The sequence below is a fragment of the Haemaphysalis longicornis genome, unplaced genomic scaffold, assembly GCF_048455015.1.
Source record: "Haemaphysalis longicornis isolate Haplotype H1 unplaced genomic scaffold, Haemaphysalis longicornis Haplotype H1 scaffold_3, whole genome shotgun sequence".
Lineage (NCBI taxonomy): Eukaryota > Metazoa > Arthropoda > Arachnida > Ixodida > Ixodidae > Haemaphysalis > Haemaphysalis longicornis.
In genome coordinates this window covers 167,467,398-167,484,400 of record NW_027526335.1, presented here as the reverse complement: position 1 = coordinate 167,484,400, position 17,003 = coordinate 167,467,398, and the positions used below count along the sequence as shown (strand labels likewise).

Sequence of the window (17,003 nt, the reverse complement as noted above, 5' to 3'; positions counted from 1 at the left end):
ACTCTAATGCCCGCGTAGATGATTAAGCACCGATAGAAACAGAAATAATGCGCCACCCATGTATGCGCGCCACGTTTTCTTTTGCAGGAAATGCTTCACGGGATGAACACTTCATTAAAACCGCGAATTTCAATGTAGCGAAATTTCAATGTAACGAAGTAAATTACAAATTTTACCGACTTCGTTACATCGAGGTTTAACTGTAGTTACGTATACCTACGACCGCGCGAAGTTACCAGACGCCGGCTGCAAGTACATTGTTTACGCCATCTGGCGAACACGAGTGCAACCAGTGCGACTTCTCGATCGCAATTGAAACGGGCCGTGTAGCAGTGGCAGTGCGTCGAGCGCGCTCGAAAACTCGATCGCGATTGAAAGTGCCCTTGTGACAGGGTTATTACAAGAATTGAAAACGCTTCCAAATTTCTCTCAACAGTGTAGGAGTGGCAGTCAGCACTAGAAACATCGCTCTTCCCCTATCATAAATCCAGGACCGTCTGCGAACTGTCTGGGACACAATCTGGCGCCAGTTTTATCGCATATTGTAATCAAACTTTCTGTCCAATGGCAGTACTGCCCGCTGACGGCCCATGACAAGTAAATCGAGGATGCCCACAGTTATCAGTGCGTAAACTGCACGTTAGCATTCAAGTGACGCGGTCAAGCAGAACTAGAGGCCCCGCCACAATCGCTCACTCGCGTTACTCGGTGGTGGTTTTGATGGGCAGGCACCAGTTGCACAAGCATGACTCCGTTGTGGGCTGCTGTGCAGTCGCCCTGGCTTCGTCTGTTTTCCTTAATGTGTTTATGATTTTTTAAGTTTGCAGTGAAATTGTTACTGTTGTTATCAGGACAAAGAAAGCAGTCTTTTTGACGAACCCAACGTGCATTTTGTCTCCACAGCTTCTGCACTTTTTAAAGGTGCCCTAAATAGGCTTCCGAAGGTCGCCATTTCAATCGCGCAATCGCTAGAGTACCCCTTCACGACAACGTGTACCAAATATTACACCTCTGCGTAAAGCAGGGGCCGCACAAACAGGAAAAAAAGATTTCACTTTCTCTCCTGGCTCACCAACCATACCTTGCCGCCACACTTGCGCGCTCTGACGCAGTTCTTTCCGGCTCTGACGCGCCTCTATGACGCACGAGACACTGCCCAGTGCGGCGCCGCGAACGCGAACCACAGCGACAGCGCTCACCGTGCAACCGGAATCTGGTGGGCGGAGCATGCGCGTGGAGTGCTAAAAAAAAAGCGCGCGCAGGGCTTGGCGCAGCCAATGACTGCACGTACATCAAGGAGGGTGATGGATTGCCCTGTTTCTCTCGGTGGTCTTGCGCCGGGTCGATGACGTCGCGGCTTCCACAGTGCTTCGGAGGAGCTACTAGAGGAGGAGAGCCCCAGGCCTTATGGGCGGCCCCTTTTAATGAGCGATAACTCGGCTAATACTTAACGAATTTAAACAATTTTTGCGGTATGACGTTCCTTGGATAGTACTCCAGTGACTGCGCACGCAAAATCGTAACATTTGGCAGCCTATTTAGGGCCCCTTTAAGGGTGAATCCCCTTAGGGGCTGGGGCTGTTGGCGTCTCCTGTTATCGCCGTAATTGTCGTTTCATGTAGTTACGGCGCTAAAACACCGGGACACTCATTTACGCCTCGCGCTCGAGCACTTCGTGCTTCCAAGCCAAGAGACTTTTACAGCAAAGTTGCATAGCTCAACCCTCCAACGGTTTCATCTCCGTTGGCAAACACGCCAAGAATACACTTATGCACTGCATGTTTCGCCCCTCCCCAAGTTTCACCTTAGTGGAGATGCCCCGGGGATTTTTTTTTTTAAGGGTTTTAGACAGCAATTCGTTAGCGTGCTACGCGATTGGTCTGGTTTAGTATCTGTGATCTGTGAAAAAACAAGGGAAGAGAAGGGGTTATAGGCTTTGGTTGTCGTTGAACAGCTGTGACGGTCGCTTCTTTTTTTTTCCGCTGCAGTGCCAGCAGAACAAGCTGGAGCAGAGGCCGGCAAGGAGGCTTCTGTCAATGGTGAGTTGACTTGTGGCTATTGCTCTTCCCATAAACACTACAAACTATCCCTGGTGAAGTAGCTTTGGTTGGCTGGATTGGAGCTTTAAGGACCCAGTGCAGTGGGATAACATGGAATGATATGCTGCGCCTTTTTAACACTTTGCAGTCTCTTGTCAGGCCCTGCCCAACAATGCAACGCGGGCATTGTTTGTCTACATGATGCGCCACCTCTTGAGGGATAAGTGAACCTTGCTTGTTGAAGTTTTCTTCTTTTTGCACGAGGGTGCAGCAGGGGGTTCCAGCCCATTTTCACGTGCGCACTGTTCGCTGAGAAGCATGGCTGCTTTCTCATCATGTGTGTTCTACGGTGACGCACTTAGCGAAAGCAGTGATTACCGCAGTGAGGAAGAGAATTGCGGGCCTCCATCAGTTAGTTATGAGAGTGATTTGACAGAATCAAGTGAGGAAAACCACGACGGCGGTGCGGACCATCTCTCTGTGAGCTACGCATTTTGTCGAAAGACAAAGAATAAGTGGCGAAAGATTTTATCCTGGCATTTAGAGGTTTTCATTGTAAATAGTTTCGTTTGGAGGTGCACACAGCTGCAGAAACATGGCAAAAAAGAGCACGTATACCTGCAGTGTCGCCACAACCTCATCCAACAGCTCTGAGGGCCCGAGTCAAAAAGCAAGGCCCGTGTGCGTGTATGGAGTGCGAGGAAAGGCTTGATGGGATGAGCCATTTTATCTACTAGCACCCAGGCCGAAGCAGCAAGGACTGTGCTGTTTGTAGCCCTATAAAAACAAAAGGAGGCAGGAGGGAAACTAATTTTCTACAAAACCCACTGTTACAACTCTGTCCTGCACCCAGGAGAATGCTTCGAGCGGATTCACATGCTGCTCAAATATCGGTGGAGGAGTTGCAAGCCGAATGCAAGAGAAAAAAATAAATATCGTGCGAGTTTTTCTTGCACAGTGTGTCTATCTTCACGGCACCAGAAACTGCCCCAAAATGGTTGCAGACCGGAACGGCCCGGAAGAAACTGCCCCAAAATGGTTGCAGACCGGAACGGCCCGGAAGTGGGCAAAAGTTACGGACTGCAAACGGTCGAAAGTTAATCTGTTGTAGACTCTCCTGTGGGTGCCTGCATGCAACGATAGCTCTGCTGTCTTGCAGTAGCAGTGACTGGTGTTAGCTGTTGCAGTAACTCGGGTGGAATTTTCTTGTCTGGTCGCGTATCCAGGAATAGCTGGCCAATATTTTCAGCAGTAACGCATAGTTGGCGAGCTTGAACACTGTGCAGGGTGCGTGTTTTCAGACAACACCAACGCATTATAAAGCTGTGTAAGACATCGCGGCGGTTTTATTTTTCAACGAGGGGCAAGATCACGCCATATTGTGGCACATACTGCGTGGATTCATATCCGAGGGCACGACTGTGTTTTTGGAGTGGTTCTTGAAACCGTATCGGCCGAACAACCTAGGGTGCAGTCGGACAATGCTTGGGAAGGTCCTAAGTTCAGCTACAGTGAGCTGTCCGCTGTGTTAGAAATGAAAGTAGCTGTCACTTGCCGTCCACTCCCTGGTGACTTCCTCATTGGCAAAAGGCGTTGTAAGCTTGCTATAATAGACGGGAGTCTGCCGTACCAGCTTTGGCTGTGCCAAATCTTCATCAGCGTGCCAAGCAGAGAGGTGTACTGGTACATCACTGCTGGGGAAATTGAAAGAACCTCTTGCTTTCCCTACGATTGGAGCGTTAGAGCCGGGTGATCTTGTCATGGCTGAAGGTTGTTGTGTGGCACCGCCCTTGCCAGGAGGCAGCGACGTGCAGTGTTATTACGCTGCATTAAGAGGAAGTTTATATCCTGTGGTAACCAGGACAAGTGAGTGAGTGCATAACTTTATTGAGCCCGAGATGGAGGTAAGGGAAGAAGTGAGATGGGAGTCCCCTTCATTCTTCAAGAATCACCACCACCACCACCATCATCATCATCACCACCAGCCTGTCTACGCCCACTGCAGGGCAAAGGCCTCTCCCATGGATCTCCACTTATCCCGGTCCTGTGCCAACTGGGACCAATTTATCCCCGCAAATTTCTTGATCTCATCTGCCCTCCTAACTTTCTGCTGCCCCCTCTGCCAGACTTGCCTTCTCTGGGGATCCACTCTGTTACCCTTAATGACCAACGGTTGTCTTGTCTTCGCGTTACATGCCCTGCCCACGGCCATTTTGTCTTAATTTCTACTAATATGTCCTTAACTTGTCATGTGCTGCGAAGGGAAAAACAAGAAAATTTTTAGAATTTATTTGAAAGGTTTGAAGGCTGAGGGGGATCAGTGGAGCTTGGAACATCGGTGCACGTATACAAAGTGTACACCGTGAGGGCGACTTCAGTGTCAAATTGTGCATGTCATCGCATCATTGAAGACGACTCGCTGGTACGGACTTGTTTTCAAAACTGTCAGTCATTTTCAGTGCCTCTCATTTTGAGGAAGGGTACGAGCGAAGAAAGTTCAGGCCCATTTCATTGACGCCAACAGAGCTGCCATAACTGACCTCGTCATTGACAGGAGTGCGTTTGGGGGAAACGATTTTGGAGATATTTGTTTTTTTAGGAGCGAAGCCCCCTAGGGGCTTGGGCTGTCGGCCTCTTCTGTCATCATCGTCATCGTTTCATGTAGTCACGGTACTAAAACATAAGGAAACTGTTTTTCCAACACCTTGCACTAGAACGTTTCATCTCAGTGGGCAAAAGTGTGTACTAAAAAGAACACGCCAGAACACTTGTTTTCCATGCCTCGCGCTAGAGAGCTTTGTGCTTCAAAGACACGAGGCTTTTACAGCAGAGCTCTATACCTCTATTCCCAACGGTTTCATCTCCGTGAGAAAAAATTCCAAGGTGCTAAGAATATGCTTATACGCTGCATGCTTCGCCCCTCACCAGGTTTCTCGTTAGTGGAGATGGCACGGGATTTTTTTTGCCTGCAGGGCATGTACAGTCTTTGTCAAAATTTTCTAGGCCAAGCCGAAGGTGCGCAGGCTGCAAAAAATTTAATGTACAAGCTTAGGAAAGCTAGAGAAAACACCTTTTTTTTTTCTTGCTGTCATAAAGTATTTTTTGTCACATGTAAATGTAGAGCTTATTCTTCGAATTCTTTGTGGTCGAGAAGGCTTAGGATTGGTCCAGAAAATTTTGACAAAGGGTGCACACTGCTTTTTGCACAGATGTCAGGCGCAGCCTGCTTTGCTGTGTCATGTGCTGCACATGGGCCCCATTTCACTGTCACTAGTGTTTTCACAGGGAATGCAAATAAAATTGCAATTACAGTAGAACAGGTACCTTGGAGGCTGCAAATGAAAAGGCAGGTTCAATTTACGAAAGTTTCCTCGGGGAAACCAAACACCGCATTTTCACGCGTATAGCTCGCCCCTGCATATAACCCGCACCCCACTTGCATTTGATGAAAAAAAAAAAAAAAAAAGATATCCCCGCGTATTGTCCGCACATTTTATACAGAAGCCACTAAAGCAACATAGCACATTTGTTGACGCGAGAATACTTACCTATATTTTTCATATTTGATAAACTTTCTGCACAGCCTAAGCCACACCCACTCATTCTCACTGCTCTCGTTAGAGCTATTGCTTGGGCCGCAGTTGTCACTGTCATACACAATATCATCTTTAGTTCCATCCATGCTTCATCGGCAAAAAAGCCGTTGAAGGGTTGAGACCCAACAAGAAGAGTGCTTGCAGGGAAACGGACGTTTTTGGAGGGGCCCGACGTAAAGGCTGCCAGGAAATTCCTGTTCCTGTCATGCTTCGGCATTTGCTCCAGCATTGGGGTGTGCGTTCCAGAGGCAATTTCAGTGCGCCTGCTCCTTGAGGGAGCCGCGTGCTCTGTGGTGTAGTTCGGCGACCGCTCCCGATCTGCCGTTGAAATTCAATATTTAAAACTCTCCCGTGGTCGCAACACCCATCATCTCACACACACACACACACTCGCCAACCATTGGTCCGGCAAAGGCATCCGGAAATTCCGACGGCTCACTCCACACTTCGGCAACGCCGGTGTCAGTTTTGTTGCACCCCTCACTGTTTTCAAAGTCATCATGGGCGCGCGCAAGGCAGCACATTTGATGTAGTTTCGGGCGTTTTTTTTGGTAACATCTGCCCAGAACCTACCTTGAGGAGGTTAATCTAAGCTCCCTGCGGATTGTGCTGAGGGTGGTCTTGGGAATCTCGTGCACCGGAGGGATGTTCGACTTCTCACCGTGTTCGACTCGATTTACAATTGTCAGCTTCACGACGAAAAGAAAATTTGGGCGGTTCGCGCTAGCTAGCACCATGAGCTTTTTTCAGCTACACTTCGGAAGAATGCCCTCAAAGTGTAAACGACACAAACACAGTGAACGAAAAGAAAAGGCATGGCTCGCGGGCCAGGATCGTATTTTGCATGGGGGGTGTTGATGGCTTCACTTTTAGGGGTGTACCGGCAGAATTTCTTCTCCGCCCCGAGTTAAAGCCAACTAGGGGGGGGCATTTCTGCGGCATTTGGCGTTCGATACATCGGTTGTCACTGGTATTTTTGTTCAGTATAGGTGTAGACTTTGCTATATATTCTCATTGCAAATACACCGTGACCAGGAATAGTTTGATATACAGGAAAACTCGATGTAAATGGGTTTGATATAGTCAGGTTCGACCATGCTTTACGGATAAACCATCCATGATTGACTTGGCATTCATGTGCCTACGCTGTACTGGTACCATGAAGCTACACATCCTGTTTGCAGTTAAATTTTCAAGAAGTGGTAGGTATGTTGACGGCAAAATTGTAAGAGCCTTCGAAACCACCTTTTGGCAGCTTCGACTTGTTCTCTCGTTTTAAAATAAGAGAGCCAACACACCTGCTATGGTGGCTGGGTGGCTAAGGCATTGTGCTGCTGAGCTCAAGGGTGCTGTTTTGATTCCTGGTCATGGTGGGTGTTTTTCAGATGGAGGCAGTAACCAAAAATGCATGTGTTGTTGAGATTTCGGTGCACAGACCTCCAGGTCCAGGTGGTTGAAGTTCCTCTGGAGCCCGCCACTATGGTGGGCCTGATAGCCCAAGATGTAGCTTCGGCGCGTTGAAACCTTACAAGTTCTAGAACGACTGACATATATTAAGGTTGGTTTGGTGTATAACCTCTTACATTCCTGAGTGTGCCACTGTGTTGGTGTACAACTCGATTGGGGTGCTCGTTTGACCCGTGCTCTGCCTCTTGCCGTGCTCAGTGGACCTGTCGTCGGCCATCACGGCGGAGGTGCTGCAGCCGCTGCTGAGCAACCGTGATCTGATGCAGCGCGTGGAGTCCCTGCTCCCCCCTCCGGCCTCCGAGTCCGGCTCCCGACCCGACGTAAGCGAACACCTGCAGGCCACTGTCCAATCCCCACAGTTTCAGCAGGTACTCACTAACTACTACTGTGATGGCACCCCTCCATCCCCTTCTTGCCGCCAGGGGCACACGTTTAAAGACCTGCTTCTTGTTCTTAAGAATAACGCGGTCTTTTCCGTAAAGTTACGGAAACCATTTGGTTGAGGCCCCTTCTCCCCCCAAACATTTCCCCACGCACAAGGGTCACCACTGTTGGTGTTTGTCCGTGCGCATGACCTCTCCCCGCATGGTCCTGTGAATTTGGGTGTTACCTCGGTGGTTTAAAACACTGCACGTGAATAAGAAGCGGTTGGTCGGTCCCTTAAAGGTGTCATGCAGACAAAATGAAAGTTTGGTTCATTCGGAAGATTTCCTCATTAGAATCATACCGACACCACTTTTAATGTGCACTTTCCTCAAGGAAGCTATATAATTAGGAAAAAAGGCAATGGCCATGTGAACCACTAGCTCATTTCCTGCAACAGAACCTATGATGTCATACAAGCCAGCTCTGCGATTGGCGGAGGCCGGCGAAAGCAAACGCAAATTGGGCAGAACTTATAAGCTTGCCGAACGAGCTATTTGCGCTTAAAATTAGGGCACATTTTTTATAGCTGTAAGAATGGTGGGACAAACAGTGGAAGTTACGAAAGCACACGTAAATATCGAAGTATCAATGCGTGTTGCTGTCTGTACTGCGTCCACTATGCTTGTTTTAGCTGCACAGCAGTTTGCTGCTTTCGAGTTTTCTTACACGACACTGGCCAGTTGGCGTAAGCGACGTTGTCTTACGTGACGCTGTTTGTCGAGGATATACCATGTTTCACGAAGCGATTACTTGCTACAGGAACATAAACAAGCAAGGTGCAAATGCAGTCAAAAAACAAAGCAACGGCAGACAATGGTCAGTGGATGAGTATGCTAGCGGCATCTGGGAAGACTGACGGCAAGCAACGCTGCAGCCGAATCATGCAGTGGAAGTTCGTTTGTATACGTGCGCTTTTGGCTTCATTGCTGACGTCCCGAAAACGGACGATTTGGTGGGTCAATCGAAACGTTAAACCTAAATTGATTAATTTCTCGGTGAATACGGCATCATTTGCTGCCGGACAAGTGCTAGGAGCGCTGTAAAATGCGAAATTTTTCAAATAAAACAAACCCGCATTTTGTCCCCATGGCCCCTTCAGTTGCTTGCACGGTCTGTTCAGACGTAGAGGGTTTGTCTGGCTTTGTTGGACCGCTAGCGGGGCCGTTGCATGTGTGGTCCTCGCCGCAGTGCACTTCAGTTGCGCGTGCACTTGGGCGAACATTCGGGTGGTTGTCGCTGAACTTTTCAGTTGCCATTTGCTAGTGGAAACATTATGTAGCGAAACATGTGATCCAGCAGGAGGATTTAAATCTTAGCTTTACTTGCAAAATTTCTCAGTGAATAATACACTGTTTGCTACTGGCCAAGCGCTGAGGTGCTGTAAAACGTAAAACCAACCTGTATGTTGTCTTTGTGGCCTTTTAACTGTGACGTGTGTGTGTGTGTGTGTGGCCGCTCTGGTAAAGCGGGAGGAACATCAGTATGGTAGTCGTGTCCTTGTGTTGGCGTGTGTTCCCAGTCAGCTGTATTTCTGTTGATGTCAGTAAGTTGCAGTTAGGGGATGACAAAAGAAAAAATCAATGGATCAATGGGTGGTTTGGGGACAGCATCGCCATTGGAAGTATGCGTGTATTTCTGAAACGTGTTGTCACCTGGGGGATGAGCGAGCCCATTTAGTTAGTGCAGGCGCCTGAAGGTGTGCTGTTGAAGTAGAATTTATTAAGGAGAAAGAAAACCTTATGCGTCTCATGCAGAGGCATCCTTGGAAAAAGTTGGGCCAAAAGTTGAGCGAAAGGTTTTAGGACGCAACGCATACCAAAAAGCAACACGTGGCCACGAGAGGGCTGGCAGCGGGAAAGGAAGCTTACGAGCCGTGTATTGGAGGCAATTAATCAGCGCTGGGCCCCAGATGCCTGCTTCCGGCTGATGAAACGCCCGTATGTATAGTTTCTTCTTGAAGGAGTTTAGTTCTATTCAACGAGCTTTGAAAGACTGCTAGTCGAAGGTGCGCGCTAATCTTAGGTGCTAGTCCAAGGTCTAGTCTAAGGTGCTACTCTAATGAGCTAAGGTGCGCGCACATCCCTGTTTTGACCTTAGCCACCTCTAAAAGGCCTGGCAGTGTATAGTACATGTCAACACTGACGTTTGTGCCTCTTAGCCGAAAGCTAAGGACACCTAGGAGTTTTTGACGTTTCGTAGCATTTTGTGTGTTTTGCTCTTCTGGAAATCCTGGTGACGCTGATGGTGTGCTCATCAATCACAGTCCTCCCCCTCTTCTCTTTTTCATCCCTCTTTCCTGCCCACCCAAACCGAAAACGCTTGGCAACAACGCCAGGCCCTGAGCATGTTCAGCACTGCCTTGCAGTCTGGCCAGCTGGGGCCGCTGATGCAGCAGTTCGGCATGGAGGAGAACGTGGTGGCCGCTGCCGCTTCTGGAGGTGAGGGGGACTCCTACTGTTGCCGCAGGGATGGGTACTGGGGTACTTTGTGTTACTACTGCCCACGTATGTTACACTCTAGCCTGGAGGTGGTTGGCTACTTTTGGCTACTACAGCTTGTCATTCCTATGTTTTGGAGGAAGAAAGTGAGTCAACCGTCTAGTGAATTATTTTTTGTAGTGTAATAAGTTTAAGGGGTCTTGATTAATCATGGGACAAAGGCTTGTTGCTTTTAAGACAGAAAGGGAAGGGTCGATGAAGGGTCATACCTTTGTCGCACGGCAAATGTAGTGTCGTTCAAAGTTAATGACATTAGCTGTTAAAGGCAAACTGCAAAGAAGTTTTCGGCTCCTTAAATGCACTATTTTCTGGTAGTATTACCTTAAAAGTTCCTACCTGCAAAATTTGGAGGCCCAAACATGCGTGACAGCATCGTAAACTAAGATCAAAAATGCTCTTTTCAAACCGAAACTGGAAAGAAAGGGGCGGCCATTACGTACAGCCAGATGGACTCTATTCCTGCACCCACTCGGGAATCGAGTGGGCGCAGCCAGCGGATTGTCCCAAAGCTGCCTGCGGGAAGACTGCACGCGTTCGATATTTTTTGGGTTGTCTGTTTCTTCAAACATTTAAAACATGCACGAAAGGGGTTGGGAAGTTTGTGCAACCATTATTGCTTCGCTGTGAGCTGCTGAGACGCGCCTACAGTCGTTTGGTAAAACGAAAACACGGGCATCGCGAGGTGTCGTGGCAAAGCTGGAAGCTAGGAAATACGTACACAAAAGGCAGTGTTGAGCGCTAGATGGGTGCCGGCACAGTCAGTATATGCCCTGTGCCGGTCGAACCATCCTGTGTTTGTGAGAGAAAAGAGAAACAAAAAAAAAGCTACTGTGGGAGGAAAGCGTTGGAAGATGCTGGCTAGCATGTAAGAACTCGGTTTCAGCGCAAGTTCAAATTTAGAATTTTATTACTTTCGTTTACACGGGCAGGTTTGTTCCTGTTAGCAGGGTGCCCGCGCGAAATCTTTAGATAAATGATGCCATGCAGCAACGAAAGCACTGCAGTGTCTTCGCAGGCGTCGTGAAACAGGTACCTTTCCCGAGACTCGGTGCTGCCGAATGTGCCCCCATTTTTACTGTTTTTTTTTTTAAACTGGTGAGAGAAATATTGCCAACAGCGGCTAGTATTTGTTTTTTGACGAAGCTGTTTGAACTGAATCAATTCTGTGCAGTGCGCCCCATGCTGTACTTGTACACGCCCCGACAGGCGCGATAACAGTGACAACAGTGTATTGCCTCGCGTCGGCCGTACGCTCTCGAAGAGTCGACCGGCCGCGAACGTGCAGTGAGCCGCACACCTAGCTGCCATACTCATTCACGCCCCGACCGGCTGCACAGCAGCATATCGTCTCATGCCGGCTGTTGTGCGTTAATGCACTCGTAGAGATGCCCGGCCGTGAGCTTGCAGTGCGCCGCACAGCTGCCGTAGGCTTGCAAGCGCCGGTGCACCGACCAGCCGCGCCAACAGCGTATCGCCTCGTGTATGCCATACACGCGTCTCGCGTGCTCGTCGAGTCGACCGAGAGCCTGTTGCCGCCGTCGCGACCACGAAATCAGCTGTTGTGCAACTCGTACTCGCTCGCCGACGGATTATTGCCTCGCGTCGACCAGCCCCGGCACTCTTTGGATTTGCTCTTTGTCTCAGCAACCCAAAGCTTTTTCCGCTTCTCGCATTACGGAAACACGTGAAAACAATTATTCATGCAAGAGGCACGATTACTCTGCTCACTCGTGTGAGGCCGCGCATAAAAAGTCTACTGAGGAGAGGCGACGGACGCACGAGAGCGCTGACTGGCACTTCACATCCGGAAGTTCACCACAGTGGCGACAAGTTGTGGCAACACTCGCTAGGTGCTGCGTCGGCTGAAGGGGCGTGTTTCGAAATAGTTTTAATAAAAAAAACTACGCATTTGTGCAGTTTAAAAATAGGTCACAAGATACTTTATTGGTGCATGCCACACGTTGAAGCAGAATTTGGGGCAGGTAAATTTTCATTGCAGTTGGCCTGTAATGACATTAAGCTTGGCTGTGCGGGTCTGTGCGGCGAAACAAGTGTCATTTGATACCGATAGTGGTAATGATTACCAAACTCTCAAGATTGCAAAATAATAGTTCAAGTGTGTCTAGAATGTTTTCATAATACATAATAGATTTTCAAAACAGAACAACTACAGTAAAACCTCGTTATAACGAAGTTGAAGGGGGAGTCATAATTACTTCGTTATAAACATTAGTTCATTATATACAATGTTCATAGTATCTACTGCTAATTAACAAAGAAAAGAGGATGTACTTGCCACCGAACCTCACAGCAGCCGCCACGAGAGAAAAACGACCGTGGCGTGGAGAAAAACCGCCGGAAAAAAAAAAGAACAGCAAGAATCACAACTTTATTCGCGCGAAATGGCTCATCACTGATCGAAACAGCACATCAGCCATTGCGGCTCACTTTGCAGAAAAGAAATCCTTGATGGATTGCTGCCGCGTCTTCTTCAGACGAATGATAGCTTTTTCAGCTGCAGCCGCTATTTCGATTCCGTCCTCGCCGTCATCATGCGCGCCAAAGAAGCGGCGCAGCAGGTCTGCCGCATCCAGCGCTTGTGCGGACGTCGGTACGTCGGACTCGCCGACATTAGGCTCCGGGCTGTCGTCGCAGCCCTCATCAGGCACCCCGGTCACCTCACGTACAATTTCCTCCTCTGTTAGCTCCTCCGTCATTACCGCGTCAGCATTGGCACTGACGTACGTGTAGAAGGTGTCGCAGTCGGGGATGACACCGGCGTGAAGAAGAGCGTCCCACGACGCCAGGGGTTGGTCGCCTGCTGCACCCTCATTGACGGCAGCATCTAGATCGTCGCTGTCACCACTGCTAACGCCAAATGAGGCGTGCCGGAAGCAATTGGCTATCGTGCTTGCCGAAACATCCATCCAGGCACCCTGCAGCATGTCGATTGCCATGTACAGGTCGATCGTCGTCCCGCGCTCCATGCGCATGTTCACGAGAATTCTGTCAATCACACGCTTGCGGTAGCCCGACTTGAAGCTCACTATAACCCCTTGGTCCAGGGGTTGCACAACAGCCGTGCAGTTTGGGGGCAGGAAACATAACTCGATGTTCCGGAGCGCAGTGGCAGTGTGGTGGGCCGCGCAGTTGTCCAGGACGAGGCATACCTTCCGGTTCTGCTTGCCGAGCCGCTCGTCCCATTCCTGCAGCCACTGTGCGAAAATGTCCCTAGTCATCCATGCTTTCTGGTTGGAAACATAACTAACTTGCAGCTTCCTTTTCCCTTTGAAGCATCTTGGTGACACACTTTTGCCGATCACGAGGGCTGGCAACTTTTCCGAGCCGTCCATGTTTGCGCAGAGCGACACGGTCTCGCAGACCTTGCTCTGCTTACCCCCCTGGCAGCGTTCACCCTTTAGAGCTAAGGTTTTTTGCGGCAATATTTGGTAAAAAAGGGCGGTCTCATCTGCGTTGAATACATCTTTCAGGCTGTACTTTTCCAGTAGCTGTCCAACGTTTTTCTCCACCCACGCCACAGCAGCTTCACGGTCGACAGATTGAGCTTCACCGCTGACGGCCCTGCCGACGATGTCGTGGCGCTCCTTGAAACGCTGCAGCCAGCCGGCACTTGCGACAAAATCGTCGTGTCCCATGTTGCATGCAAAGTCTCTCCCCTTCCTCTGCAAAAGTGCCCTACTCACAGGAATTCCGCTTGCTCTCGCTTCCAAAAACCATTTAAGGGGGGACGCGGGTCTTAGAATGGTCAAAAATGGCCAAAATATCGATTTTGAGAAAATCCAATTTTTGGAATTATTGTACCTTCAAGCACCTGCCTTCAAAATATCAACGCGAAATTCCATCGGGAAATACTCTAAAATCATGTTTTGAAACGCCTCGAGGGCCACGAAATGCCCCGAATTGGGCAAAAGTTGCTTCAAATTCCCGCGCGCCCCGCGGGCGAAGCAGCCGACCGATCGCCGCCATCTTGGTCTTGTTTTGAAGCTTGTTTCTTTGTGCGCATTTTGCGATATCTCAAAATGGCGTCGCTTGAGTAGAACGACCGCCCTTGCCAGTTTTCCGAAGGCACCTTCTCGGCCGCCGATTGGCTAGAGCGGGCGCGCGCGGTTTGAGTTCGCCGTACGACCCCTCCCATTGGTCGGCGCGACTGCCGTCATGGCGGTCGCCATCATGGCGTCTGCTACGCTCGTCTGACGGAGTCCGCTCTTCTGGCGCAGCGCTCGCTTAGAGCAGTTTTTTTTTACAGTTTCCTCTAATTCTTCCATCGCGTACTTTCGTGAATGATGCCAGGACACGTATGTTTGAAGAAGACGACCCGTCATGCACACGGGAAGCGAAAGCGTCGTCCGCCTATCCCAAGGTCGCGTGGTGCGACTTCGGGCCGCTCGACTCCGCCGGATGAGAATCGTTCGCCGCCTCGTATTGCCTCGCCTGCCCCATCGCCTGACCAACCACCTCCGGAATCCATACCTGGTCCAAGCACGTCCTGCCGGCTTGACACGAGGTATTACACGGCGGAGGAGATCGCCGCGCGTACGGAACAAGCGGACGAGGTCAAGCGCGGAATGGAGACCAAGTCAGCAACGCAGCGGAAATTCGACCTCCTTGAAGTGGATTTGGCGCACTCAGAGGAAGAATCCGGCACAGATTTTGTCTTAGTGGATTTTGCAATGCTGAAGGACCTTTTTGCGCACGTCAGGTGCGGCAAGTGCGGGCTGGCGGCGCCGGATTTGAGGAAGCCTGACCGGCAGTACGGCCTCGCCGTGAAGCTCGAGGTGACGTGCTCGGTTTGTGAACACCGTGTAGAACGTTTTTCCTCGCCAACGACCGAAGGATCTGGCAATATCACTCTTTTTGAAGTGAATATGAGGGCTTTGAAAAGTATTCAAAGCATCGGGAAGGGGGTGACTGCTCTGTCAGATTTTTGTGCTGGTATGAACTTGTCCCACAGAGGCCTGCACCACAAAACATTCATTCCAAGCGCACTTGAGGAAAGTGGTTCAGGTTTGCGAGGACACTGCAGCAGCCTCTGAAGCTGATAGTGTGCGTGCCATCAAGGACTTGTACTTGGACTTTGGTCAGCCGCCAAACAACGTAGATGTGATGTTTGATGGCACGTGGATGACAAGGGGATGTTTGTCACACATTGGAGTGGGCTGCATCATTGAAGTGTACACCGGCTTGGTGATTGATCATGTAGTCCTGTCTAACTTTTGCTTAGGTTGCGCCATCGGACCCAAAGCTTCAGATGAGGGCTACGAAGATTGGCTGGCAGGCCATGAGTGTCAGCGAAACATTGACTGTGGTGCAGGACGCATGGAGGTAGAGGCAGCCCTGATAATGTTCAAGCGCTCGCTCTCCAAGAATGGGCTGCGGTACACAACCGTGTTGTCCGATGGAGATAGCCGCACCATGCACGGCTTGAAGGAAAAAGGCGTCTATGGGTTTATCCCCATAGGCCAAGAAAGTTTGCCTTTCGGCTACATTTATTTTCCCCAAAAGACCCTTTTGAGGCCAACAACATGATGCATTTGCGGAAAACACACTGCGCAGTGTCCCACCACTGTATCTTCTCAAACTTCCAGCATAAAAACCGCGAATGAAATAGCCTCACCGAAGAACAAAAAAAAGGGGGGCACCTACAGCAAGTTTCACCCTCACACTTTTGCCGTGCACAATATTCTGGGTACCACAGTGCACTGTAATAGATGATGGCACTTCACGAAGGACTGTTGCAGTTTTCACGACGCCAGCAAGATGCCACCAGATTTCACAACGTTAACAAAATGCCAACCGATTCGAAGTCGATAAATTTTGCTAAATTCCTGATGGGGTCCGTTACTTGGCCTTTTGTATCTCCAGTTCTAGTTGGCATTTTTGGAATCCAAAGACAGATTTGAAAATGGGAAGAACATGTCTTTGTTACTGGGAAATTTTGAAGCTACACTGCTGACGGTTCATCTCATAACACATGGCCAAACTTCAAATGCAGTTTTCTCAGTTTCATATTTTTGGTCACTTCCCTCAGCCTTACGCAGCTTTTTGGAAACTTCTTTTTGCTTCATAAGGTCAATCTTGGTACCATTTTTTTCAGTACAGCCTGAGGCAGCCGATGACATTCTTAGTTTTTCTGTTTAGGCTACGCATAAATAATGACTTGCAGTTATTTTGATGAGCCAAAATATCCAATACTGCCATTTTTTGTACTTGACATATTTTTTTATGATGCCGTGACTTTAGAGAAAAACGAAGAATGTCATCGGGTATGGGAACTCTCTGGCTATCCATTCATGTAATTAAAAGCGACAAAATGCAATGCGAAAGTTCATTAAAGCTGCGTCAGAAATTACCTAATTGTGGTTTAGACTTTGTATGATAACTTTTGAACTAACAGCACCAGCTCAAATATAATTGCATATTTGAAATCTACAGAGAAAAGCACATCCATGTGCAAATTTTCATAAGTTTCTACCCATAAATAAAAAAGTTAGTTTTAAGACCCTCGTCCCCCCTTAAACACGGCCTTCTCTACCGCTTCGAAGGCTGGGGCTCGGAGCTTCTTCCTGTTGCCTTTGACGCCACGTGCGACAGCGTGGACAGCGTGCTCAACGCTATGCCGAAATCTTCGACCACTTTTTTTTTCTTCGCGCCCGACTCGACGGCTTTAAGCATGGCCGCCTTCTGCTCGATTGAAATTGTTTTGCGCTTCCGTTTGCCGTTGCCATCGTCCATCTTCTTTCTGCTCACACGGCCGATCAGATTGAAAAGCTGACACTTGAATGATCGCAGGCAACGCCAAAAGCCGCGGTCGGCGCAGCGCCCCAAACATGCCCGACGCGGAAGAGCGGGCGGGTCAACGAGTTCCACGTGGAGAAGGAGACTGGCAGACGCGCCCGTTCGCGCGTGTTGCCAGGCGGCTTGTTGCCATTTTAGCGCGCGGGAGTTGGCGGCGGCCC

General features: G+C 49.4%; 1 protein-coding gene across 2 annotated transcripts in view; it reads left to right on the top strand.

Annotated features, from left to right (window-relative positions):
- The window catches only part of Rpn13 (regulatory particle non-ATPase 13), a 39,553-nt gene that overhangs the window by 19,692 nt on the left and 2,858 nt on the right, over positions 1-17,003 (top strand). The window contains exons 6-8 of one of the 2 annotated variants that reach the window (XM_077704650.1): positions 1,989-2,039; positions 7,301-7,422; positions 9,864-9,966. In XM_077704650.1, the coding sequence (XP_077560776.1) occupies positions 1,989-2,039; positions 7,301-7,422; positions 9,864-9,966 (276 nt within the window). Of the gene's footprint in view, positions 1-1,988; positions 2,040-7,300; positions 7,471-9,863; positions 9,967-17,003 lie in introns of both variants that reach the window. The other variant, XM_077704649.1, reaches the window with a different exon arrangement.